The sequence below is a fragment of the Petaurus breviceps genome, unplaced genomic scaffold, assembly GCF_028583685.1.
Source record: "Petaurus breviceps papuanus isolate PSGF00001 unplaced genomic scaffold, PetGlider_PUasm1.0 90808, whole genome shotgun sequence".
Taxonomy (NCBI): domain Eukaryota; kingdom Metazoa; phylum Chordata; class Mammalia; order Diprotodontia; family Petauridae; genus Petaurus; species Petaurus breviceps.
This window is the reverse complement of record NW_027187349.1, coordinates 4069211-4094710: the sequence shown is the minus strand read 5'-3', so window position 1 is coordinate 4094710 and position 25500 is coordinate 4069211. Positions and strand designations below refer to the sequence as shown.

The 25500-nt window shown below is 38.7% G+C and overlaps 1 protein-coding gene across 4 annotated transcripts in view; it reads left to right on the top strand.

Moving 5' to 3' along the window:
* The window catches only part of PLG (plasminogen), a 67413-nt gene that overhangs the window by 297 nt on the left and 41616 nt on the right, over positions 1 to 25500 (top strand). For all 4 annotated transcript variants that reach the window (XM_069070371.1, XM_069070370.1, XM_069070369.1 and 1 more), the window contains exons 2-4: positions 19604 to 19710; positions 21716 to 21830; positions 25240 to 25379. In XM_069070371.1, the coding sequence (XP_068926472.1) occupies positions 19604 to 19710; positions 21716 to 21830; positions 25240 to 25379 (362 nt within the window). The remainder of the gene's footprint in view (positions 1 to 19603; positions 19711 to 21715; positions 21831 to 25239; positions 25380 to 25500) is intronic.

Below are 25500 nucleotides of genomic sequence, written 5' to 3'. Positions count from 1 at the left end.
AGACACTATATGGCAGGGCAAAGCAAGAATTTATTCAAAGATTTATCAGCACAAGGTGAATTTAACAAGAAAAAAGAATATGGTGGTGTCATAGCTGGGGTGAGCAAATAGCATTAGCCTTTTAATCCTCCCTATGTGGCTCAGAGTCTGCTTAACTAATATCCACTCTAGAACATTACCAAGAGTGGCACATTACTGTCTAACATGGGTATATATATCAATTTTATAGCTCTCCATTGCTTAAAGAATAAAGTCCAACTTTCTTAGCAAGAATACTTCTCAAGATCCTTGAGGATTTGTCCTTTGCCTACCTTTCTAAGCTTATTTTTCACTAATTTTCCTTTCGCTAAATTTCAATAGCCTTTTGTACCCCCCTCTGGTACCTATCACATTTTACATTGTATTATGGTATTAGTAGATTATAAGCTCCTGAGACGAGACTTTGGAAAGCAATGTAGCTAAGTAGAATCTGGATCCAGGACCTGGAAGACCTGTTCAAGTCCTGTTTCTGGCACATTCCAGATCACAGGTGGGGAACCTGTGACCTCGAGGCCATATATGGTCCTCTAGGTCCTCAAGTGCAAACTGTTCTGTGATGTTTGGATTTCAGCCAAAAGGCCACACTTGAGGACCTAGAGAGAGAGATATGTGGCCTCAAGGCCACAGGTTCCCCACCTCTGTCCTAGATGTATGTAACTTAATCTTCTTAGTAGACCAAGCAGTATTCTGATATTATAAATTATAGACAAATTGCTGATGTACATCCCTGGAGGGGGTTTCCTTCTTAGAAGTTCCCTCAGGTTTAGAACCACAACCAAAAAAATCCTTATAGGACCTAGACACATAATAGCTACTCAATAAATGCTTGACCTAATAAATGGGTTAGCCTCTATGAGAATATTTCTACAGTATTTGTATTGGCCTACTTCATAAACCAGAGCTATGGCTACTTAATGACATGGAGACTGACAGTGAAGAATTGGACTCAAGTTTGCTTTTATGAAAGTAACTCTAAAAATGTCATCCATCAACATTTCAGTAGATATGATCTCTACCAATTTATTTGAAAAAATAGATCTCTCCTCTCCCTTTCCTTTCTCTCTCTCTCTCTCTCTCTCTCTCTCTCTCTCTCTCTCTCTCTCTCTCTTTATCTCCCCTTCAGAATACATATTTCAGGCAAATTTTAGCTTACTTTAAATAGGCAAATGAAGCACAAATAGGTTAATTTACTAAAATACCTCCCAACATGGGAGTCCAGTTTTAAAGACTGAGCCCTGAACACCCAGGCAGGTACGTGCAAGAAGAATTCCACTGGACTGTCTTCCCCAAAGGTAAAGGTCCAAATGTCTGGCTTAGCTGTTCTAAGTCATGTGACGACAGAGAGGACTAGTGGTGGCCTGTCAGTGACATTGAGCCAGAGCTGCCATCTGCTATTAACTATCTGGTCTGGGGGCCTAAAAAAGAGAGGGAGGAAGAACACACACAGTCACCCTGGCTGCCTTTGTGGTGTGGAGAGGGAGAAAGGAGGGGGGAAAGGGAAACAGTGCCACCTGCCCTTAGAAAGTGGAGAGATGAGTGCTGTGTCCTGCCCCACTCAACAAGGATAGGGGAAAAGAGCACACACTGTTTGGCTAGTTTCTGTGTCTGCAGATGTGCTTCATCTAATTTCTGAATAATATTCCAGAAGTCAAGGTCACATAGCACCATCATCACTAACAAGCATTAATTAGGCACCTACTGTATACCAGACACAGTGCCGGGCACTAGGGACACAAAGGAAAAAAATCAGCCTCTGCCTTTAAAGAGATTATATTCTCGGTGCCAAGTTGGGAAATGGCATCATCTGCATTCTGAAATTAATGCAGATGTAGTTTAGTTCACTCTCCAAGAAGCAATCTGATAAATTTAGAGCTGGCAGGGGTCGTCAGATAATCTCTATATAATTTCTACGATATTAGAGAAGGTGTTTGTGAGCTTGGGACTAGGAGTAAGGAGAACTCTGCCCCTGACTCTCTGTGGGACCTTGGGCAAGTCCCTTCCCTCTTCCCAAGGCCTCAGTTTTCCCATTCTATAAAATGGGAGAGTTGATGATGCCTAAGGACTCTTTCAGCCTAACACTCTGCATTCCCTCAAAGGTCATCTCCTTGCCAGCTTCTGACACAAGTATTTCTGGAAGACATTCATGCTCTGCTTCTAATATAACTTCTCTATGTGCTTTCCAGTTCTTCAAGGTCAGTTTGGAAAATGGAATGATGTGCATTCTTGAGCTCAGTGCCAGATTCAGTCCAAGTACTGAGGTTTACGATAAATCAGAAAGAACTGGCTGTATGTCACATAGAAAGGTGTTTCCCTGATCCAGTCTTATTGCCCTCAGTATCCTCTTTCCAAGAGTTATCTCCTCTGGCCTGCTAATTACATATGTTTTATTAACCATTGGAATGCATCTGGGATGTTGCATTATAATAGTCACCTTAATGCAATCCTTTCCAAAAACTTTCATTTTGAAACAACTGGAATGTAAAAAGTATTGATGATTCCAGCAACACTCTAGTATTGACTTGGGAGTCAGAAGATATGACCATGCCCAAAGTCAGCCACTCAGTATCTGTGACATTTTTTTACATGTAAAATGAAGGGGAAATTAAGTGACTTGGCCAGGATCACACAGCTAGTAAGTCTGTTGGGTAAGATTTGAACTCAGATCTTCTTTACTCTGTCCAGCACTTTTCTCAATAGGTTAATCAAAAGCATAGTATATAGATGTCTGAACTTGAAGTCAGGAAGACCTGTGTTCAAATTCAGATGCTTACTAGTAGTGCGAGCCTGGGCAAGTCACTTTACCTCCATAAAATGGAGGATTGTTGTGAGGCTCAAATGAGAGAAAACTGTATAATATATTCTGTAAACCTTAAAGCTCTTTAGAAATGTCACAGATTATTTTAATCATATGCCCATACACAAAATTTAATAGATGTGTATATAAAATATACAGAAGTGTAGCTTGTATACTGTGCATCTGAGTGGACTTTCTTAAGCCATGATGTTGCAATATGTGTTGGAGATGGAGGATATGCGTGTTGCAGACATTGCCAGAGTATTCTTGCTGTTTGATAAACATTTCTTCTCATTCCAATAGCCATAGTGCAATTTTTACTCCTCAACAAGGCTATGGGAAGATGAATGGATCATCAGTATAATACAGCAATCTTTAATGCACTGGGGATTAGTGTAACCCTGCATGAGAATAGTCTTTGTATTTCATCATTAGTCTGCTTTCTATTGCAGACTGGGTTCACTACAAAGTTATTTCATTTTTTTTGTTTCCTTAATTTGCTTATTTATTTATTATTATTTTTTTAACATTCTTGTTAAGTTTTGAGTTCCAAATTCTCTTCCTCCCAACCCTTCCCCTACCCACTGAAAAGGCAAGCAATATGATATACATTATACATATAAAATCATGAAAAACTTATTTCCATATTAGCCATGTAGCAAAACACAAAAACAAATAAAATAAAGAAAGCGAGAAAACTATGCTTAAATTTGTACTCAGAGTTCATCAGTTCTATCTCTGGGAGTGGATAGCATTTTTTCATTATGAGTCTTTTGAAATTGTCTTGGATCATTGTATTGATCAGAGCAGCCAAGTCTTTCATAGCTGATCATCATTACAACATTGCTGTTACTATGTGCAATGTTCTCCTGGTTCTTCTTGTTTCACTTTGCATCAGTTTATTTTTGTCTTGCCATGTTTTTCTGATCCGCGCCCCCCCTTGTAATTTCTTTTTTTTTTTTTAAGCAATCGGGGTTAAGTAACTTGCTCAAGGTTACACGGCCATTTATTTCTGGGTGTGGTGCTGAGTGTCTGAGCCCAGGATTCGATCTCCAGGTCATCCTGACACTGGAACCGGTGCTCTTACTCGCTGAGCCACCTGGCCACCCCTCCCTTGTAATTTCTTATAGCACAATAGTACTCCAAAAGGTGGTACCTCAGGGTTGTTTTAATTTGCATTTCTCAAATCAATAGTGATTTGGAGCATTTTTTTCATATGACTATAGAGAGCTTTGATTTCTTCTTCTAAAAACCACCTGTTCATATCTTTTGGCCATTTTAAAATTGGAGAATGTTATTTGTATAAATTTTATTCTATTTTCTATTAATTTGAGAAATTAAGCCTTTATCAGAGAACTTGCTATGAAATTTTTTATATTGCTTCATTTTCTATAGTACCTTCTAGCAAAATGTGGTCTCCCTGATTATCTCTTTTAAATAGTTATAGCTTTGCTTTTGCTATGTCTCAGATCATGACTGCCACACCTGCTATTATTACTTCAGCTAAAGCATAATAGATTCTGCCTCAGCCCTGTTTGTATTTCTGTTTCAAGTGTGTCTTGTGTAAATAACATACTTTGAATATTGGTTTCTAATCCATTCTGTTATCTGCTTCTGTTTTATGGGTGATCTCATTCCATTCCTATTCCCATTCATGATTATGAACTTTGTATTTCCCTTCATCTCATTCTCTTTTTTATTCTTTCTCTCATTTTATTCTGTCCTTCTTCAAAAGTCTATTTTCCTTCTGACCACTGCCTTCTTTTATCTGCTTTCCCTTTTATCATTCCTCTCACCACTCTCTACCCCTGCCCCCCCCACCCAACCCTACTACTTTCTTTTATCTCTTCTTCCGTTCTTTATTAGATAAAATATATTTTCTATAGTCAACTGACTCTCTCTGTGTGTATGGGTACTTTCTTTCCTCTTTAAATCAATTTTGATGAGAGTGAGGTTCAAACATTACCCTACTCCGCAATTTTCTTTTCCACTGTAAAAATTCTTCCTCACACATCCCTTTTATGTGAGTACATTTTCCCCATTCTACCTCTCCCCTCTTCTTCCAGTGCAGCCATCTTTTCCCTCTTTTTCCTCTCTCTCTCTCTCTCTCTCTCTCTCTCTCTCTCTCTCTCTCTCTCTCTCTCTCTCTCTCTCTCTCTCTCTCTCTCTCTCTCTCTCTCTCTCATCATCTCAGCACAATTGACTCACACTTATGTCCTCTATCTATTTACACCCCCTTTTAACTTCCCTGATAACAATAAAGTTTTAGGAACTATATGTATTATCTTCCCATATAGGAATGCAAACAATTTAACTTTATTGAGTCTTTTATGATTATTCTTTCATATTTACCTTTTTATGTTTCTCTTGAGTCTTTTGAATTTCAAATTTTCTCTTCAGCTCTGATCTTTTCACCAGGAATGCTTGGAAGTCCTCTATTTCATTAAATATTCATTCCCCCCCCCCCATGAAGGATTATACTCAGTTTTACTGAGTAGGTTATTCTTGATTGTGTTCTAGCTCCTTTGCCTTCTGGAATATCATATTCATAGTTCTCTGATTCTTTAATGTGGAAGCTGCTACATCTTGTATAATCCTGATTGTGGCTTCACAATATTTCAGTTGTTTCTTTCTACCTGCCTGCAACATTTTCTCTTTGATCTGGGAGCTCTATAATTTGGCCATAATATTGCTGGGAATTTTCATCTTGGGCTCTCTTTCAGGAGTTGATTGGGACTTAAATTTCTATTTTATTTACTTAAATTTATTTACTATTTATTTACTTTAATTTCTGTTTTACCCTCTTAAGATATTTGGTCAATTTTCCTTGATAATTTCTTGAAATATGATTTCTGTTTTTTTTTGTCATGGTATTCTAATAGTTCGACCATTCTTAAATTATCTCTCCTTGATCTATTTTCCAGGTCAGTTGTTTTTCTGATGGGATATTTCACATTTTCTTCTACTTTCATTCTTTTGACTTTGATTGTTTCTTTATGTCTTGTCCAATTGTCCTCTTGCCCAGTTCTAATTTTTAAGGAATTATTTTCTTCAGTGAGTTTTTGAACCTCCTTTTCCATTTGACTAATTCTACTTTTTAAGGAGTTTATTTTTCTTTCAGTGACTTTTTGTACTTCCTTTTCCATTGGCCTAGTTTGCTTTAAAAGGAGTCCTTTTCTTCAGTGAATTTTTGTGCCTCTTACCATTAGTCTAATTCTTTTTTTTAAGATGTTATTTCTTTCAATATTTTTGTTCCTCCTTTTCCTTGTTAATTCTCTTTTCATAATTTGTATTGCTCTCATTCCCACCCCACCTCAATTTTTTACTCTCCCATTTTTATCTCTTTCTTTACACCTTCTAGGAATTCTTGTTGAGTTTGTGTCCAATGAGCATTTTTTTTTTCCTTTGAGGCTTTACTTATAGCTGCTTTCACATTGTTGTCTTCTTCTGAGTATGTGTCTTGGTCTTCCCTGCCACCATAATAACTTTTTGTGGTCAAGTTCTTTTTTTTATTGTTTGCTCATTTTTCTAGCCTATTTTTTTTTTTACTTGACTTTCTGTTAAAGTTAGGCTCTGTTCACTTGGGGGTGGAGAGGCACTGTCCCATGCTTCAGAATTTTTCATACTGCTATTTTCAGAGTTAGTTCTGGGGTCTGCAAGTTTTCAGTGCTTCCAAGGTGAAGCCATCCAGGAAGAGGTGTGGTCCCTGCTCTCCTGGTCTGTGCTTTGTATTTTTTGCTCAAGAAGGGACTCTGCTCTCCTGTATCTCCAAGTGCTAGTGCTCCTCTTGGCCCTAGAACTGGGACCAGGTTCCCCATTCTCCTACAGTCACAAGTACTTGCATTTCTCTTGGCCCTGGGACTGGGACCAGGCCCCCTGCTCCCTTGTGACTAATCGCTGAGTGCTCTTCTCCATCCTGGAACTGTGACCCAGAACTGTGTTTGGGCAATAGAATTGCCATTCAGTGCCAGCAAAGGTCACTGACCAGTTATCCACCCCCCTTAATGTCTCTAGGCTTAGAACTCCCAAAGCTGCTGCTGTTGCTTTTGCTGTCACTGGGGATGTGCACTCTGGACAGGGCTCTACCCTACCTATTTCTTCTGTTGACCTCCTAAGTTTTCTCCGGCCAGAAAATTATCTCACCCTGACTTTATTGGCTCTGCTGCTCCAAAATTTGATTAGAGGAGTTATTTTAAAGTTGTTTGGAGGGGAATGTTGACAGATTTCAGCTGGCTTGCTGCCTCCAATCCACTGTATTCTGTCTAATTTCAACTAAACCTCAATTCCACAGCTCCCATTTGTCCAAAATTCCACATCTCAGCATTTCCATTTTTCATTCTCCCTTTTACATTCTCCCCCATTACAGTGGGCTTTCTTTTTGCCGTGGATAACTACTTTACCTGTGCTCTTGATCCCATTCCCTTAATTATGTCCAGTAACTTTTACCCTCAATCACTTTCTACCTTTTTTCTCACCTTCACACTCTCCTTATCCTCACTGTCCAAAAACATGCTTAGATCTCCCCCATCTATAAGATATCTGTTCTTGACTCTGCCATTCCCTCAATGTGTCATCTTACATCAGTTGAATCATGATCCCATTCAACTCACTGTACCAAGAGCAATGTCTAAGCAATGTCAACAGGTGGGTCAGCAGAGATGGTGACCCAAGATCTGATTACAAATATTTTATGCTACCCAGTCTCTTAACTACTAAATCTAGTGGCCTCTTCTCAGTCCTCATTATATTTGAGCTCCCTACAGAGTTTGAAAGTATTGACCACTCTTGCACACTTTTCTCCCTTTGCTTTCCATGATACCATTCTCTCTTGGTTCCCCTTCTTTCTGCTTGGCTGTTCCTTTTCAGTCTCTTTTGTTGGTCATCTATTTCTTTCTGTCCATTAAATGTGGGTGTATCCTAGGACTCTATCCTAGGCTTCCTTCTCTTCTCTCTCTAAACTCTTTCTCAGTTAGTCTACTTTCTACTATGGGTTCAATTATGATCTCTTTGGAGATATGATTCCTAAATCTACTTATCCATCCCTCATCTCTCTTCATAGTTTCAGTGTTGCATCAACCACCTGCTGAACAAATCCAGCTGTATGTTCCATAGACATTTCAAACTCAACAAGTCCAAAACAGAACTCATTTCCTCTCTGAAACCCACCTCTCTTGTTAACTTTCTTATTTCCACTGAGAACACCATCCTTGTCTAGTCATCAAGATTCTGACTTTCAGAGTTCTCCTACAGTCTTCGCTTTCCCTTGTTCCACAATGTCTAACTAATTGCCAACTCTTGCCAATTCTACTTCTATAACCTTCATAACTACATCTATCCCCTTCTCTCCATGTACAGTTGTTTTCAGTTTTGTCTGACTCTTCATGACTCCATTTGGGGTTTTCTTGGCAAAGATACTGGGGTGGTTTGGCAGCTCATTTCTCCAGCTCATTTTACAGATTAGGAAACTGAGGCAAACAGTATTGAGTTACTTGCCCAGGGTGTCTGAGGCCAGATTGGAACTCAGGAAGATGAATTTTCCTGACTTCTATCCACTGTGCCACCTACCTTCCCCTGCATCATACTGCCTCTCTCAAAACCAAACCTTGACAAATAGAACTCATTTCCCCCTCTATCAGGAGACAGGGTTAAATGACTTGTCACACAGCTAGTAAGTGTCTGAGGCCAGACTGGAACTCACGAAGAGGAGTCTTCCTGACTCCAGGCCTAGTACTCTATCCACCATGCCACCTACTTGCCTGTCACATATCTACCACTCTGGTTCAGGGCCTAATTATCTATGGTCTGGACTATAGCAATAGGCTCTTGCTGCTGGTCTCTCCCCTTCCTGATCCATCTCTCCCATACAGCCATTAAATTAATATTCCTAATTCAGAAGGGTCTCATAATTTGATGCATCCCTCAAGAAGCTTCAGTGACCTCCAATTTCTTCTATCTCTTAAAGCTTTTCACAGCATTACTTCAGTTTATTATTACAGACCACTTCTTCCCTCACACTCTACCTTCCAGCCAAACAGGCCTACTAACTGCATATATTCCATTTCCCATCTCTATACTGTTGACTGTGAAGTTTTCCCTCCTTATCTCTGTCTCTTGGGATCTCTAGTCCCCATTTAAGGCTCCATTTAAATGCTACATCCAACATGATATTTTTCTTGATGCTCCCTTGTTGTTAATGCTCCCTTCAGCTAGTTAACTTTGAATTTACTTTGTATCTAAGTGCTCTTAGGTTTTCTAGCAGCTAGGTGGTGTAGTAGACTTAGAGTCAGGAAGACTTATTTTCATGAGTTCAAATCCAACTTCAGATACTAGCTGTGTGACTCTGAACAGGTCACTTCACCCTCTTCACCTCAGTTGCCTCATCTAGAAAATGAGCTGGAGGAGGCAGTGACAAACCATTCCAGTATCTTTGCTAAGAAAACCCCAAAGAGAGTCATGAAGAGCTAGATATGACTGAAAAACGACTTAACAATAACTTTGTATTTACTTATTTGGGTACACTGCTTCTCTATTCCAGATAGAATGCAATCTCCTTGAGGGCAAGTCCCTTTTTTACTTTAATTTTTGTTCTTGTTGTCTATAACAATTCAGAATGGGTTGGATGACTGAACTTACAGAGTAGTCGTTAACAGTTCAATGTCCATGTGGCAGGAAGCGTCTAGTAGAATACTGTGCTAGCCCTGCGTTGTGTAACATTTTTATCAGTAACTTGAAGAAAGGCATAGATGGCACGCTTTTCAAATTTCCTCATGACAAAATTGGGAGGAATATCTCATAATATAATAGCTAATAGCTCTTGAAAGACTCAAGCACATTGGCCCGAACCTAGTTAAACAAAATTCAGTAGGAATAAATGTCAAGTCTTACAGTTGGGTACAGAGCATCAATTACAAAAGTATAAGATGGAGGAAGATAAGGCATGCTTCCATAGAAATTATTCCAAAAAAGACCTGCGGGGCTAGGGGAGGTAGTTGATTTTAAGTTCAATATGAGTCTGCAGATTTGTGAGGTGATTAGAAAAGTGAACTCGATGTTGGGCTATGTTGAAAAGTATCAATTCCAGGAAGAAGGAGATGGTAGCCCCACTGAACTATGCTTTAGTCAGCCTCTGTGTGGACTATGGAGTTTAGTTCTGGGCTTTAGAATTTAAGCAGGACAACCTGGATCTTAAGCCTATGTGTGCCATCTGAGGCTTGGTGAGGCTTGGTTCAAAGAGCTAGTCATAACTATCTTGAAGAAGGGGCCATGACTACTCGATTCAAGTATTTGAAAGACTTTCATGTGGAGGAGGGATCAGATGTGTTCTATCTGACCTTGAGAGCAGAATAGTAACAGTGGGTAGAAGTTTCAAAGACCTGTCTAAAAGTGGATCAGGCTGTTTTGAGTGGAATCTCTCCCTGGGGGAATTCAAACAGAGGCTGATTTTCTTGTATGTCAGATATAATTCCTTTCATATAGGGATTGGATCAGATGGCTGCTGGGATATCTTCCAACTCTCAAATTCTGTCATTGTGATCCTGTAATGCCTGCTATGTAATGGGCACTTAAAAAATACTTGTTGAATTATACCAAATGCCCAGTAATCTTTGGAAGACAATCTATTCAGTCAACACGTGATACTACTTGATTCATTGGAAATTGTTCCCCTGTCTCTGAGTCATTCTTATTGTATATACCAGAGAAGTGTCATGGTAAAGTAGAAAGATTGCCAGGCTCACAGTCAGAAGACTTGACTTCACATGCCTGTTCGGACACTCACTAGCTATGCCACCGTGGAAAAGCCATTTCCTCTCTCAATCTCAGTCTCTTCATCTGTAAAATAGGGATATTAATATTTGTACTCCCTAGATATTTCACAGGGCTGTGACGGAGACAGACAACACTTGGTAAAACTGCATACAACATGAGATATTCTTGTACTAGTCCTGCTGCCAGCCTTACGATGACCTCAGTGTTCTATGACCAGATGGTGGCACAGTGGATAGAGCATAGGTCTGGAGTCAGGAAGACTGCATTCTATTGTTATTGTCTAGTTGTTTTGCAGTCATGTTCAACTCTTTATGATTTTCTGGGCAAAGATACTGGAGTGGTGTGCCATTTCCTTCTCCAGCTTGTTTTATAGATGAGGAAACTGAAGCAGAGTTAAGTAACTTGCCCAGGGTGACACATCTAGTAAGGGTCTGAGGCCAGATTTGAACTCACAAATATGGCCTCAGACACTGTGTGACCCTGGGCAAGTCACTTAACTTTAGTTTTCCTCAGTTTCCTCAACTGTAAAATGGGGATAATAATAGCACCTACCTCTTAGGGTTTCCATGAGGATTAAATGAGATAAAGATTATAAAATGCTTAACACATTGTACATACCATATGAATGTTTTTTTAAAAATAAGATAACATGGGGCAGCTAGGTGGCACAGTGAATAGAGCACTGGCCTTGGAGTTAGGAGGACCTGAGTTCAAATCAAGCCTAAGACACTTGACACACTTACTAGCTGTGTGACCTTGGGCAAGTCACTTAACCCCAATTGCCCTGCCTTCCCCCTCCAAAAAAGCAAACAAAAAAAGAGAGAGAGGAAAAAAAAACATAAAATAAGGTAACAATTATAAAGTGCATGACACAGAGTAAGCACTATATAAATGTTAGCCTCTATTATTAGTAGTGTTATCATTAGTAGGTCCCTTCCAACTTTAAATCTGTGATCTTATGACCACATCCTAGGGAGTGTGGCAAACAGTTGTACATTCTGACTTCTGATAATTATAAAGAATCCTCCAATGAAAGAAAATTGTCATAATCTAACAACTTCACATCAGGTTTTAGAGATTGGCGTTTCCTAGTTTTTCCTACACTACTTCTAAATTTGTTATATTGCATCTTTAGAGGGTGAGGGTAACCTCCCTTTTCTAGTGGCCCAAACTGGCAAGTAAAAGGATTGTGTTATATTAGAGGGTGAAGGTCTCTGATACAGACTAGCTGTGTGACTCTGGGCAAGTCACTTAACCTTGTTTGCCTCAGTTTCCTCATCTATAAAATGGCAGACCACTCTAGTATCTTGGCCAAGAAAACCCCAAATGGGTTCATGAAGAGTCAAACACAGCTGAAAGGACAGAACAATAAGATGTATACGAGAGAGGGTAGTAGGCCTCTGAAATAAATTTGCTTCATTAAATAAAGAAAAGGAAATAGGGAGAAAAGAAAGACATGTGGGTAGAGCATCAGTCAGTGTAGGTTCAAGCTAAAATTGTTGGGAAGTTCCCCTGTCTGTGACACACCAGTGAAGTGTCTGGGACGTGCTGGTGTGTCCTGGCACCAGCTACAGAATACCAGTTTAGATCATGAGTCATCCTTCAGGATCTCTGACAAACAATGACACAATTTACAAGATGCCACTGTTCGGAGCTTCATTCTAATTCAGGATATCTTCCAGGAGGAAGACTGTTCAGTGAGAGAAGCACACTGTTGGTAATTAGAAGCTAAAGCCAGACCAACTCTGGGATGTGAATCCCAAGTGAGACAGAGGCCCCAGGAGGACACAAAGGGAGGTGGTGGAGTGGAAGGGGGGTGGGACCCAGCAGGGCCAGTAGAGGGGAGTGGAAAGCTGCCAGTTATGTGGGCTGGCTGATAAGTACTTTCATCTGAACAATCAAGGCCATGTCCTAGAGTTAAACAGTGGGATGGGAGTTGTGGTGTTTAAATTGTCAGAGTCAAAGGTCAGATCCAAGAAAGAAGGCTGGGGTAGCAGATGTGAGTAAACTAGATTAACTACTTTAAACTTCTTTCTCATAAGAGGCAAGTAGCCATGAATGAATTTATCTGGAAGCAAACACCTTTTGATTTTGTTGAGTGCCCCTTGGTCTTCTAGGTCTTGTTACCTAGCCCTGGTTGTGACATGTTCAGGGTAGCATAAAATATTTGTAATCAGATCTTGGGTCACCATCTCTGCTGACCCACCTGTTGACATTGCTTAGACATTGCTATTGGTACAGTGAGTTGAATGGGATCATAGATCACAGATATAAAGCGACAAGAGGATCTAGAAGCCCATCTACCCCTCTCATTTAGGAGAAAACGGGGAAACAGGCCCACAGAGGTTAAGTAGCATTCAAACTCGGGCCCTCTGACTCCAAATGCAGCATTCTTTCCTCTAGGATACTTACTGCCTCTTTATGGTGCCTCAACACGTGGGTGTCCCTGAATTCTTTTTTTGTTTGTTTGTTTATTTTTTTGGGGAGGGAGGGCAGTTGGGATTAAGCCACTGGTCCAAGGTCACATGGCTAGTAAGTGTTAAGTGTCTGAGGCTGGATTTGAACTCAGGTCCTCCTGACTCCAGGGCTGGTGCCGTATTCACTGCGCCACCCAGCCAGCCGCCCCTGGTGTCCCTGAATTCCTGAAGGACATTTTAGAGAAGCATAAATTCTGCCAGGCTCTGCCAGGCTGAAAAGATTTCAAGTAGAGGTCTCGTGAGAGATTGAGTGTCTATTCTGGAAGGATCAGCCTGCCTAATTTGGATGGATTCATCCCTAGAAGATTGTGGTCAGTCATTTTCAGTTGCGTCAGATTCTTTGCGACCCCATTTGGATTTTTTTTGGCAAGGATGATGGAGTGGTTTGCCATTTCCTTCTTCAGCTCATTTACAGATGAGGAAACTGAGGCCAGCAGGATTAAGTGAATGTCCCGGGGTCATAGGCCAGATTTGAACTCAGGAAGATGAGTTTTCCTGACCCCAGACCTGGCACTCTATCCACTGTGCCACATAGCTGCTCACCCTGGAAGACTGGTCACTAACGGGATGGATTTCTTTAAGAAAAAAAGTTGTTACTGGCATTGGTGAAGCCACTTTACATGAGTATATTCATGGAATTATGAACCTTTTGAAATAAAGTATCTCAAATTCTTTTACATTTGTCTGCTTTCTCATACATATTTGGTAGCTCCCTTTCTTCTCCATATATGGTAGAAGGCAGAGAAATAAGGACAGCAGAGAGTCAACCTGATAGGATGGCAAGTTTCTAGAATTTCCTTTGGTGTATCTCTCTGTCTGGAAGTTAAGTTGAACAGTGGATAGAGCACCAGGTCTGGAGTCAGGAAGACTCATTTTCATGAGTGCAATATACCCTCAGACACTTACTAGCTATGTCATACTTGGGTAAGTCACTTGACCCTGTTTGCCTCAGTTTCCTCATTTGTTAGATGAGCTAGAGAAGGAAATTGCAAACCACTCCAGTATCTTTGCAAAGAAAACCACAAATGGGTCACGAAGAGTTGAACAGAACTGAAAAATGACTGAACAAATCTCCCTGTCTAAACATCTTCTTTGGAAGATTATATGTGTTTACTCTTCTGTTGAAACATACTCTATCTTTCCAAATTGGCTCAAAGTTGCTACCATTTGTAGGCTTTTCAATGGTACATTTCATAGTGTTTAAAGATGATAGGTGATCACGGATTTCTAATTTCACATACTTAGTGCCTAGTGTTGCTAAGATTGTTAGTGCTGGAACAAACCAGAACCAGGACCGAAACCAGAACCAAACCCTAACAAAAAATTTAGGAACCAATGAGGGTTTATTGAATTTGCGACCAAGGGATAGAAACTTCTGAAAGAACAAAAGGACAAAGTTTATCTAGGTTTCAATTTAGGCAGGAAGTGAATTGAGTATGGGATACCTTGGGATTGGATGAGACTTGTTGCTGGGGACTTACAGAGTAGAAATAGGGGATGTGGTATCCCTTAATTGGACAGATCTGTTTTTTGGGTAGTAGCAGGAAAGGCCTTTCATTATAACTCTTATATAGCTCTCATAACCCTGCCCTGATAGATAGAACTGACTTTGCTGGTCCAGCAGAAAATAAGGTTGAAAACTGGGTAGGAGCTGCAGTGCAAAATGTTTCAGGGGCAAGACAGAGGAACTAAGGACAAAATGGAGTTGTTTTAGTTTCCTCTACTGCCCACACTAGCACAGCACACCATTCAAGGGACCTTGTGTTGGATCAGCAAATTGCTAGTTACAATAAACCACAAGCAGGCTTCCTAGTAGATTTTCAGGCAAGCACCGTACTATTTTCCTTCATTGTCAGATCCCACTTGAGCAAGCATCTTGTTGTTTAGTAATTTTTCAGTCATATTCAACTCTCTATGACCTCATTAAAAGTTTTCTTGGCAGATACTCTGCAGTGGTTTGCCACACCCTTTTCCAGCTCATTTTACAGATGAGGAAACTGAGGCAAACCGGGTTTAGTGACTTGCCCAGGGTCACATAGCTAGTAAGTTTCTGAGTTCAGATTTGAACTCATGAAGATGAATCTTCCCCACTCTAGGCCTGGTGCTCTGTGCACTATGGCACCACCTAGCTGCTTACAAACATCTTAATGCTGCTGCTTTTTGCTTCATATCATAACTATCTCTGGATAGATCTCATTCCTATACCAGATTGTAGGTCCAATTGTGAGAATAGGAAATTTCTTACCTGGTCCACTACCAGAGTAGCATAAACTGCTCTCAGCAAGCACTTAATGAATGTTTACCAAGTTGAACCAAAGGAACTTCTCTGTTACTAGAAGATAAGAACTTGGGTTAGAAAAGTAGGTAACCCCCACCATAGAATGATTTGGAAGGTTAGCATACCAACAAATATGTTCCAATCCTGAAATTCCCTAGAAATCCTGTCTCTTGAGTTACTCATGTAAGTTAGACTTTACTAAGCCCCAGCTTAAATTCACTGAAGTTAACGTAGGAAGGATAACACATTAAGCCACTGTTCTCCATTACTCTTACCACAGATTAGTTTAATAAATTATTCTGCTGGGTAGGGGTGGGAATGGGAGAGGTGGGAAGAGAGAGGAAGAAAAAGATCTGGAGGAGGAACTAGGTTTTGTAGTGAATAGATCACTGACCCTGGAGTCAGGAGAACCTGAGTTCAAATTTTACCTCAGACACTTGACACTGAACTAGCTGTGTGACTTTGGGCAAGTCACTTAACCACCATTGCCTTGACTCCCCCCCCTCCAAAAATGAAAAAGATCTGGAGCAAGAAGTATTAACAGTGAGGACGGGTTTGGTTGGGGTGATGGAGTAGAAGGTCTCAACCAAGATCATTATAAAGATGCTAGGTGACTGGGAGATGGAGGATTGAGTGGAAATGACTGGGTGATGGAGGCTAAGGAAGGAAAGGAAATCCAAAGGCAAATCTCCTAATTCAAAATTTTTCCAATGCTGGAAACTCAATAAATTATATTGGTTGTATTTGCTATTATCAGTAAGTACTTATTGAGTATTTGTGTTACTTTAAAAAAAAACTTTTTTAATGAGAAAAATTATTTTTTCTTCCCTCCCCATTCCCATTGGGAAAAAAAGGCAAATAAAATCTTTGTAACAAATATGCATAGTCAAACAAAGAAAATCCCCACATTAGCCATATCCAAAAAAATATATCTCTCAATCGGGGCTCTAAGTCCATTACTTCCCTATCAGGAGTTAGGTAGAATTCTTAGTCATCAGTTCTCTGGAATTTGTAGTTGATCCTTGCGATAAGCAGAGTTCTTAGGTCTTTCAAAGTTGTTTGTCTTTACAATGTTGTTGTTACAGTATAAATTGTTCTGATTTTGTTCTCTTTACTCTCCATCAGTTCACATAACATTTTCCTAGGTCCCTCTGATAGTGATACAGTCACTTTCCTCATAAAGTGCAATATTGTTTCACTACATTCATATGCCACAACTTCTTCAACTATTTCCCAATTGATAAGCACCCATTAGTTCCCTGTTATAAATATTTTTGTACAAATGGGTCCTTATTCTCTTTGTCTGATGTCCTTGGGGAATAGGCCTATCAGTGGTATAGCTAGATCAAAGGATATGTACAGTTTAGTAACTTTTGAGGCACAGTTCTATATTACTTTCCAGAATGGCTGGACCAATTCACAGTTCCATCAACAATGCATTCTCATAGCTCCTTCAATATTTGTCATTTTCCTTGTTACCTTAACCAATTTGTTGGGTGCAAGATAGAACTTCAGAGTAACTTTAATTTGTATTACTTGAAATATTAGTGATTTTGGAGCATTTTTAAAGATAATTATTGGCAGCTTTTTTTTTTAATTAGAAAACTACTCATTCATATCCTTTGACCATTTATCAGTTGGGAAATAGTTCTTATTTTTATAAATTTGAACTAGTTTGTATCACTTGGAAATGAAACCCTTATCAGAAAAACTTCCTGACAAAATTTTTCCCTTTACCTATTTCTCTTTTAATTTTATTGCATGTTTCATATGTTCAAAACCTTTCTTATTTTATGAAATAAAAATTGTCCACTTCATTTTGTGTGAATCTTTCTAACCCCTGTTTAGCCATGAACTGTTCTCCATTCACATATTTAAAAGGTAATTTCTTCATCATTCCTTTTGTTTGTCACATCTTTTTTCTCCTAAGCCTTGTAACCATTTGGAAGTTAGCTTGGAAAATACTGTGAGGGACTATTCTCTATTTTCTGCTAGTCTGCTATGCAATTTTTTTTTCTAGCTGTTTTTTGCTGATTAGTGACTTCTTACTCTCAACAGTTGGGGTCTTTGGGTTTATCCAATTCTGAGTTACTGTGCTCATTTGCTTCAACATGTTGTGTACCGAATCTATCAGTGTCTCTGTTTCTTAACTGGTACCAAATCATTTTTATGAGTACTGCTATGTATCATAGTATGAGATTCTTTATCTTCCTACTTTTTCCCTATTATTTTCCTTGAGATTTTCCTTTTGTATGTCCAGGTGAATATTGTTATTTCTTCCTAATATAAAGCAATCCTTTGATCAGGATGACATTGAATAAGTTTATTTTTATGTAGTAATATCATTTTTATTATATTGACTCACCCTACTCATGAACAATTAATATTTATCCAGTTATTTGACTGGTTTATAGCTGTCTGTATCTTGCTAATTAGACTCCTAAGTATTTTATACTCTGTAGTTATTCTAAGTAGAGTTTTTCTTTCTATCTCATTCTGCTGAGTCTCATTGGTGATATATAGGAAGTGATGAATTATCTGGATATATTTATATCTTGAAATTTTGCTTGTTATTGTTTCAATTAACTTATTAGTTTGCTCTCTAGGATTCCCTAAATAAACTGTCATATCATCTACTAAAAGTGATAATTTTATTTCCTCTGCCTTTGCTTTATTTCCTTAATTTTTTCTTGCCTTATTACTATAGCTTACCTTTATAGGACTATATTAAATAGTAGTGGTTATAATGAGGCAGCTAAGTGGTGCAGTAGATAGAGCACTGAGACTGCAATCAGGAGTACCTGAGTTCAAATCTGGCCTCAGATACTTCCTAGCTGTGTGACCCTGGGCAAGTCACTTAACCCAGTTTCCCTCAGTTCCTCATCTGTAAAATGAACTGGAAAAGGAATGACAAACCACTCTAGTATCTTTACAAGAAAACTCCAAATGAGGTCACAAAGTCAGACACAACTGAAATGACAGAAACAACAACAAAGTTATTTTAATGGACATTCTTGCTTTACTCCTGATAATATTGGAAAGGTTTCTAGTTTATCCTTATTATACATAGTGTTGTCTCTTGACTTCAGATAGATGCTACTACAGAAGTTCAGAGGAGTAAGAGATAATAGAGAGCTAGTGTAGTTGGGGGTGGGGAAACCTCTGAAAGAGGTAGATTTTAAAGGAAAGGCAGAACTATGATAAGTGGATAAGTGAGAAGTCAATCCAGGTGGGGGACACAATATGATCAAAGGTTCAGAAATTGCAACAAGGTGCTGAGTGGATTAAGGAGTAGATTCATTTGATTGAAGCGAAAGATACATATATATACATATACACACACACATATACATATACATATGTGTAGGTGTGAATAGCTGGAGACCAAGTTAGAAAAAAAATTATATGGAAAGCCTTGACTGACCAGCAAAGGATTTTGAATGTTCATTATGCAACTAATCATTTAAAGGTGTAGGAGAATAACATGCTCTATGGAAGATTGATCTGGCGGTGATGCCTTGGATATATTAGAAGTATGAGATGAGGGAGGCAGGGGATAACAGGTAAGAAAGAGAGAGATGATTGATCCAGAGGAAATGATCAACCCTTTTTCTTTCCACCACAGTGTCAAACCCATAGATATTAATTAGCAAGAGTTTTAGATCAATGTGTATTATGAGCAAATAATTTGAAGCCAAAAGATATAGAATTAAATTAAGAAGGAGAAAACTAGTGAATAAAAGAATACCTTTGTTTCCTTACATTCTAAATCTGATTCAATTAAACAAGCATTTAATACATGCCCAGCTGTTTAAGACATTGTTCAAGGTGTTGGGGTTACAAAAATAAAAATGAATGACAGTATTCTGGGTCACTTTTAATTTACCTAAAATGTATGTAAGGCAACAGATTTAAAGTTCCCACAGTTTATCACAAGGCCTAAAGATTTTCAAATTTTGCTATATATCTTTATATAATTTTGCTTGTCAGTCAAGGCTCTCCATATCCTATTTTCTAAGTTTATCTCCTGTTATCCACAAATACACATCTATATATGTGTATATACATATATGTCTATGTGCATCTATGCACACATGCACACACATAAGGTATATGATATACTATACGTGTATATGTGTATATGTTAATATGTGTAAATATATATTCACATGTTTCAGGCTTGTGAATAAGTATTTCTTTATATTAACCAAGGGGAAAATCTCTCTTGTTTTTGGTTCATTTCTGCAGGTCCTTCGAATATTACAACAAAGAACAGAAGTGTGTAATCATGGCTGAAAACAGCAAGACTTCCTCAGTTGAGAGGAGGAGAGATGTGGTTTTATTTGAAAAGAGAAGTACGGATGTATTCTTGCTCACCTTCCTTCTTAAGAGGGAGAAATGTACAACTTTTTTTAATGCTTTTTTTTCCCCTAAGAGATGAGGATAGACCAAGTAGTGAGGGGTTACTTTGTTTTTGTAATGAAGTGACTGGTGTGGTACATTCTTCCTGGGCTAGATAAAAGACTCTCTAACACTTCTATTGAGGGGGGTTTCCACCTTCAAAATATGACTGAAAGGGACACAAATGCCCTGTGCTAGTGTGCATGTATCTCTATCTCTATTTTATCGAAATTCCTATCTTTGTATCTCTAGTCATGTGTCTATGTATGTGTGTATGTTCCTGTCTATGTATCCATGTATATATGTATGTATCATCTGTGTATCTATTGTACCTATATATGTATCTATGAATCTATCTATCCAGTGTATGCATGTATGGATCTGTCTGTCTGTCTGTCTATCTATCTATCTATCAATCTATCTATCTGATGCATCTATTCATGCATATATGTATGTATCAGTCTATTTATCTATCTGTTCATCTAGAGGGTAAGGGGAATTATAGTCCTTCCTGACAGTATTATAGTAAAACCCTTTAATAGTATTACATTTTTTTCTTTTCTTGCAACATATACCATTTTCCTCAGACCTTTAATTAAATTCCCTGTAATAAGTGTACTAAATTCTGAATTTGCATGTTTTCATTTTCCATAGTTTGCATTTGTTCCTTAGGAACCCTTAATAAATATCATTGTTGTATGGTATAACATTATCTCAGAAAAGCAGATTCTTACAGAAGGAAAGAGTACTTAGCACTGTTTCAGTTAGAAGATACACAATGGCCTTAGCAGAGTTTGGCCACATATAGAAAATGTTGGGTTTTTTTTTAAGGCATTAATGAATGCTAAGCTTTAGAAATAACTTGGGATAAAGGATAAGCTAATCAGAATTAGTGGTGTCCTAGAAAAAAGATGGTTGCCTGAGATTAGAAAACTCCAGAGTGATGCAGTAGGTATTTATTGTTGATATTAAAGTAAACAAATTGTATCTTAGTTGATTAATTTTGCTTAAATTATACCTTGCAAAAATAAGCAATTTTCTGTTTCTGGGCTCCATAGAGCTTCATATAATATATCACAGAGATCCCTACTTCCACCCTAATCCCTTCTCCCAAATGAAAAACAGAGGCTTTTGCAGTATTTCTCCAGAATGAGAGAAAATCCAGTAAAAAAACCAGATTGACACACCTTCTTTTCATGACCACCCTGCTTTTCTGCCCTATCTTTGCTAGAGTGTACCCTTACCCATGAAACATGTTACTGTCATTTTTTGAGCTTGAAATACAACTTAATGCTAAAACTCGTGCCCATTTGAACACCAATTTACTGACTGAGAATGGGCAGAGATTCTAGACTGAAATCCCAGCTCTTCCGCTTTTCCCCTTGTGTAACCTTGACTAGAGTATTTCACTTCTCTGGACCTCAGATTCCTCTAAAGCCCCTCCTAGGTCTAGATCTATGATCCTATACGTTTTAGAGGAAGCATGAAGAATTCATTCTCCCAAATTCTAACATTTAGACAAGTTACTTAAGACAAAATGAATAACATAAGGTGGGTCCTGAGACTAGAGTTCAAAAGATGGTTGTCTGGAAGGTGATAGAGGCTTCCCTAGGTGCATAAGCAAAGCAAGAGTCAGTATATGGTCTTTTCAGTATTTTCTTTTTCCCTTGTAGAGCACTGAAACACTTTAACAAAATTAATTGGCCAAGATTTCTTCATGGAAAGTAATCAACTGACAAATCACAGCCATATCTGCTTGGGCAGTTTAACTGATTGCCACTAGAGAACAAAGAAATTATCTTTTCAGGGAGTCTGGCAGCAGCAATAATGCAGCTGTCTAAAATGTAATTTCTCTGTGCTACTGGATAATGTATTAGTTTATAATTAAGCAGGGGCTCAGTTTTCTCCATTAGATTTATCTGTTATGAAATATTTTGACTGATAGGAATTTCTTTTCAGTGTACCTTTCAGACTGCAAGAGTGGAAATGGAAGAAACTATAGAGGGACTCTGTCTACAACTAAAACTGGAATTACCTGCCAGAAATGGAGTGACATTAGGCCTCATGTACCCAAGTAAGTTTTTTTCCCCCTATCACTGTTCACATGCTGTATTCTGGATAATTCAGTTATCCTCCAAGCCAAATGAGACATGTGAATAGGAAGTAGTACCTTGGTGCTCACTATAGCTGAGCAATGTCAAATGGACCAAATATTTAGAGTACAGTTCCAAAGTGGGAGCTGCCAAAGTCAGCTAGGTGGCTCCGTTAATAAAGGGCCCCAGGTCTGAAGTCAGGAAGACTTGAATTCAAATCCCACCTCAGACACTCACTAGTTGTTTGACCATGGCAAGTCACTCAATCTCTGTTTGCCTAATCCATTGGAAAAGGAAATGGCAAATCTACTCTAGTATCTTTGCCAAGAAAACACTCTACTGGATCACGAAGAGTTGGACACAATTGCTGGACAACGATTGAACAATAACAACTAAAGTGGGCCTGGTTAACTTTTTATTGTCTAGAGTATTCATTTCCAAAATGGAGGTCCTGGCCTCTTGAGGTACCATGATCTTCTAATCAGAGGGTGCAAGAGGGTATAAAGAGGGCGTAAAGGCCACTTTCCTCCATAGCCAATCCTGGGAGGTGTCTCCAACACAACCATACCTGCCCTTCACCCTTATTGCCCAGCACTCCCCCTTTCTACTCACTTCTACCACTGTGTAAGCTCCCAATTTTGGCCCTTCCTCTCTGGGTATTGGCTTCTCAGAGCAGTTACACTCTAACCCTGACCCAGCATTATATAGTAGCAGCTGTGCAAATGTCATTGGTAAAATTCAAAGATTTTTTCATTCCCATTCCCAGATTATCTCAACTTTGTGATTGTGGCAAAAACTTCCTAACTGGTCTCCCTGACTCAAGTTACCCCACTCCATTTCATTTCCACATACCTGCCAAAGTGATTGTCCTAAAGTGCAGGTCTGACCATGTCACTCAGCTACTCAAAGTCACTACTGATCTAGGGTCAAATATCCCAGCCACTAATATTCAAAGGCCTTCACAAACTTGTCCCAGCCTGTTTTTTCAGCCTTATTATATCTTGCTCCCCATCCTGCACTATTTGGTTCAGCCAAACTGACTTTTATTGGCCCTTTGTTCATATTAATACAGAAACATAATTAAAATATAAATACATAAATAGGAAATTCTAGTATGACACCATCTATTAATCAGAACTATGTAATGAAAGACAAATAATTTATACTGAAAACTTTCTGCTGAGCTGAAATATGAGAAATTCAAATTTACCTGTTTTTTGGAGGGGGGAAGACAGGGCAGTTGGGGTCAAGTGACTTGCCCAAGGTCATACGGCTAGTAAGTGTTAAGTGTCTGAGGCTGGATTTGAACTCTGGTCTTCCTGACTCCAGGGCCAGGGCTCTATTCACTGCACCACCTAACTGCCCCCAAATTTACATTTTTTAATCATATATGGTAAATACTTACACAGAGATGCGTGATTCTTACTTAAAAGCTGTTATGACATATTATTTGAATGTTCTACCATATATATTTTAAAAAAATTATTTTTTAAAAAAGTTCATTGTTGGGGGTGGCTAGGTGGCACAGTGAATAGAGTAACTGCCCTGGAGTCAGGAGGACCTAAGTTCAAACCCAGCCTCAGACACTTGACACAATTACTAGCTGTGTGACTTTGGGCAAGTCACTTAACCCCAATTGCCCTCCAAAAAAAAAAGTTCATTGTTCAACTAACTATGTTGTTCAAGTTAACAGAATAATAGTTATCATATACAAGTCTGACATATCCCATAGGCATAGACAGGGATTTTTAAAAAATCAAAATAAAATTTTTCTTCTTAAAATAAAGCATTGTGATTTTTCAGGGATAGTGGGAGATAGCCAGGCATAGTGAAGAGATTCAGAGTCAAGAAGTTCAAATATTGCTTCTGATACATACTAGGTATATGTAGTATGTGTATGACCTTGGGTAATTCTCATAGAGCTTAACCTCAGAGAACCCCCAGGAAAATATCTAAGATTATGAATAAGATTAGCAATTTCTTATCTGTATAGAATCTGGGAGTTTAAAGAGGAATTTATCTGGTGGTTTTGTTCTTGCTGGGCAGAATGGAAGGGCTTTCCTCAGTTTGTGAGATCTAGAAAGTACAATAAATAACAGGAGGTATTTTCCTGAATAAGTTTAAATAATTATTTTTCTAACTTTATCTTCTTTGCTGACAATGCTAACTATAAATATATTAGGAATCTCAGAGGGGTGAGGTATTCATTACTGGCTTTACCTAATCATGAATAGCTGGACAGAAGTTGATGCTAGGAATGGGTGAAGAATTTTGTGGACCTGGAAAGCCACTATTTTCCCTCTGGTCTCTATATAGAGTTGATGATTCTGGACCTAAGGAAAGATATATCTTAAGCATCTGTTCAGAAACCTGAAAGCAGAAAAATAGTATCAACAATAAATATCACCCTTCTGACAAATCACAAACATGGCAAAAATCCTACAGAAATTCCAGTTGTTATATCAGTTCAAGTTGTATGTAGATGAGAGGCCGAATGGAATACTGGAAAAAGCTGAACCTAGAATAATGAGAAACCTGAGTTTAAATCTTTTACTGGCTAGCTGTGGGACCCAGGGCAAGTCAATTATTCTCTTGGAACTTCAGTTTTCCCATTTATAATAAATGAGGTAATATATGTAAGGTGTTTTGCAAAATTTAAGGCACTATATAAATACTAGTTATTATCATTATTGTTATTATAACTATTATTACATATCTAGCTTAGAAGGAGGGTTTAGGAGGAAATCAACTTGTGAAACTTAAAGCACGATATAAATGTAAATGCAAGTTATCATTGGACAAATGTAGATTATTTTATTCTCTATGTATTTGGATGCCAAAAGCCTAAATCTCAGAAGAGATGTGCCTCTTTCTCTGGCTTTATAGAAACATATTCGTTATTGAAATATAGGGATGGGGGCTGGAATTGGACACATGATTTAATTGCTATAATAATGATAGCTAAAATTTATATGACACCTACTATGTGCCAGGGCTCTGTCCTAAATGCTCTATAAATATTATCTCTTTTTTATCCTCACAAAAATCTTGGGAGGTAGGTACTATTATTATCCCCTTTTAATAGTTGAGGAAACTGAGGCAAACACAGACTAAGCAGGTTGCCTAGGGCCACACAACTAGCAGGTCAAATTTGAATTTAGGTCTTCTCGACTCCAGGTCCAGCAGCTCTGCCACTGAATCACCTAATACCTCTAACAAAGTTAGCATTTTCTCTTTGATTGATAGTCCTGGAGTGTTGTTGGGAGCATTGTTTGGGTAGGTGACTTACCTAGCTATCTTGAATGCAGGTCTCTCTCTATCCACTATGCCATGGCTATCAATCCCAATTAACTGTTGGTATTCAATTAAAGCATTTTCCTCTTTCCACAGCTTTACACCAAGCAAATACCCAGGGGAAGGACTGGAGAAAAACTACTGTAGAAATCCTGATAATGATGTTAAGGGACCTTGGTGTTACACCACGGATCCAGAGACCAGATATGAATATTGTGATGTTCCTGAATGTGAAGGTTGGGCCTGTCTTCCTCTCTCAATCTCTCTGTCTCTTCCTTCCTTCCTTCCTTCCTTCCTTCCTTCCTTCCTTCCTTCCTTCCTTCCTTCCTTCCTTCCTTCCTTCCTTCCTTCCTTCCT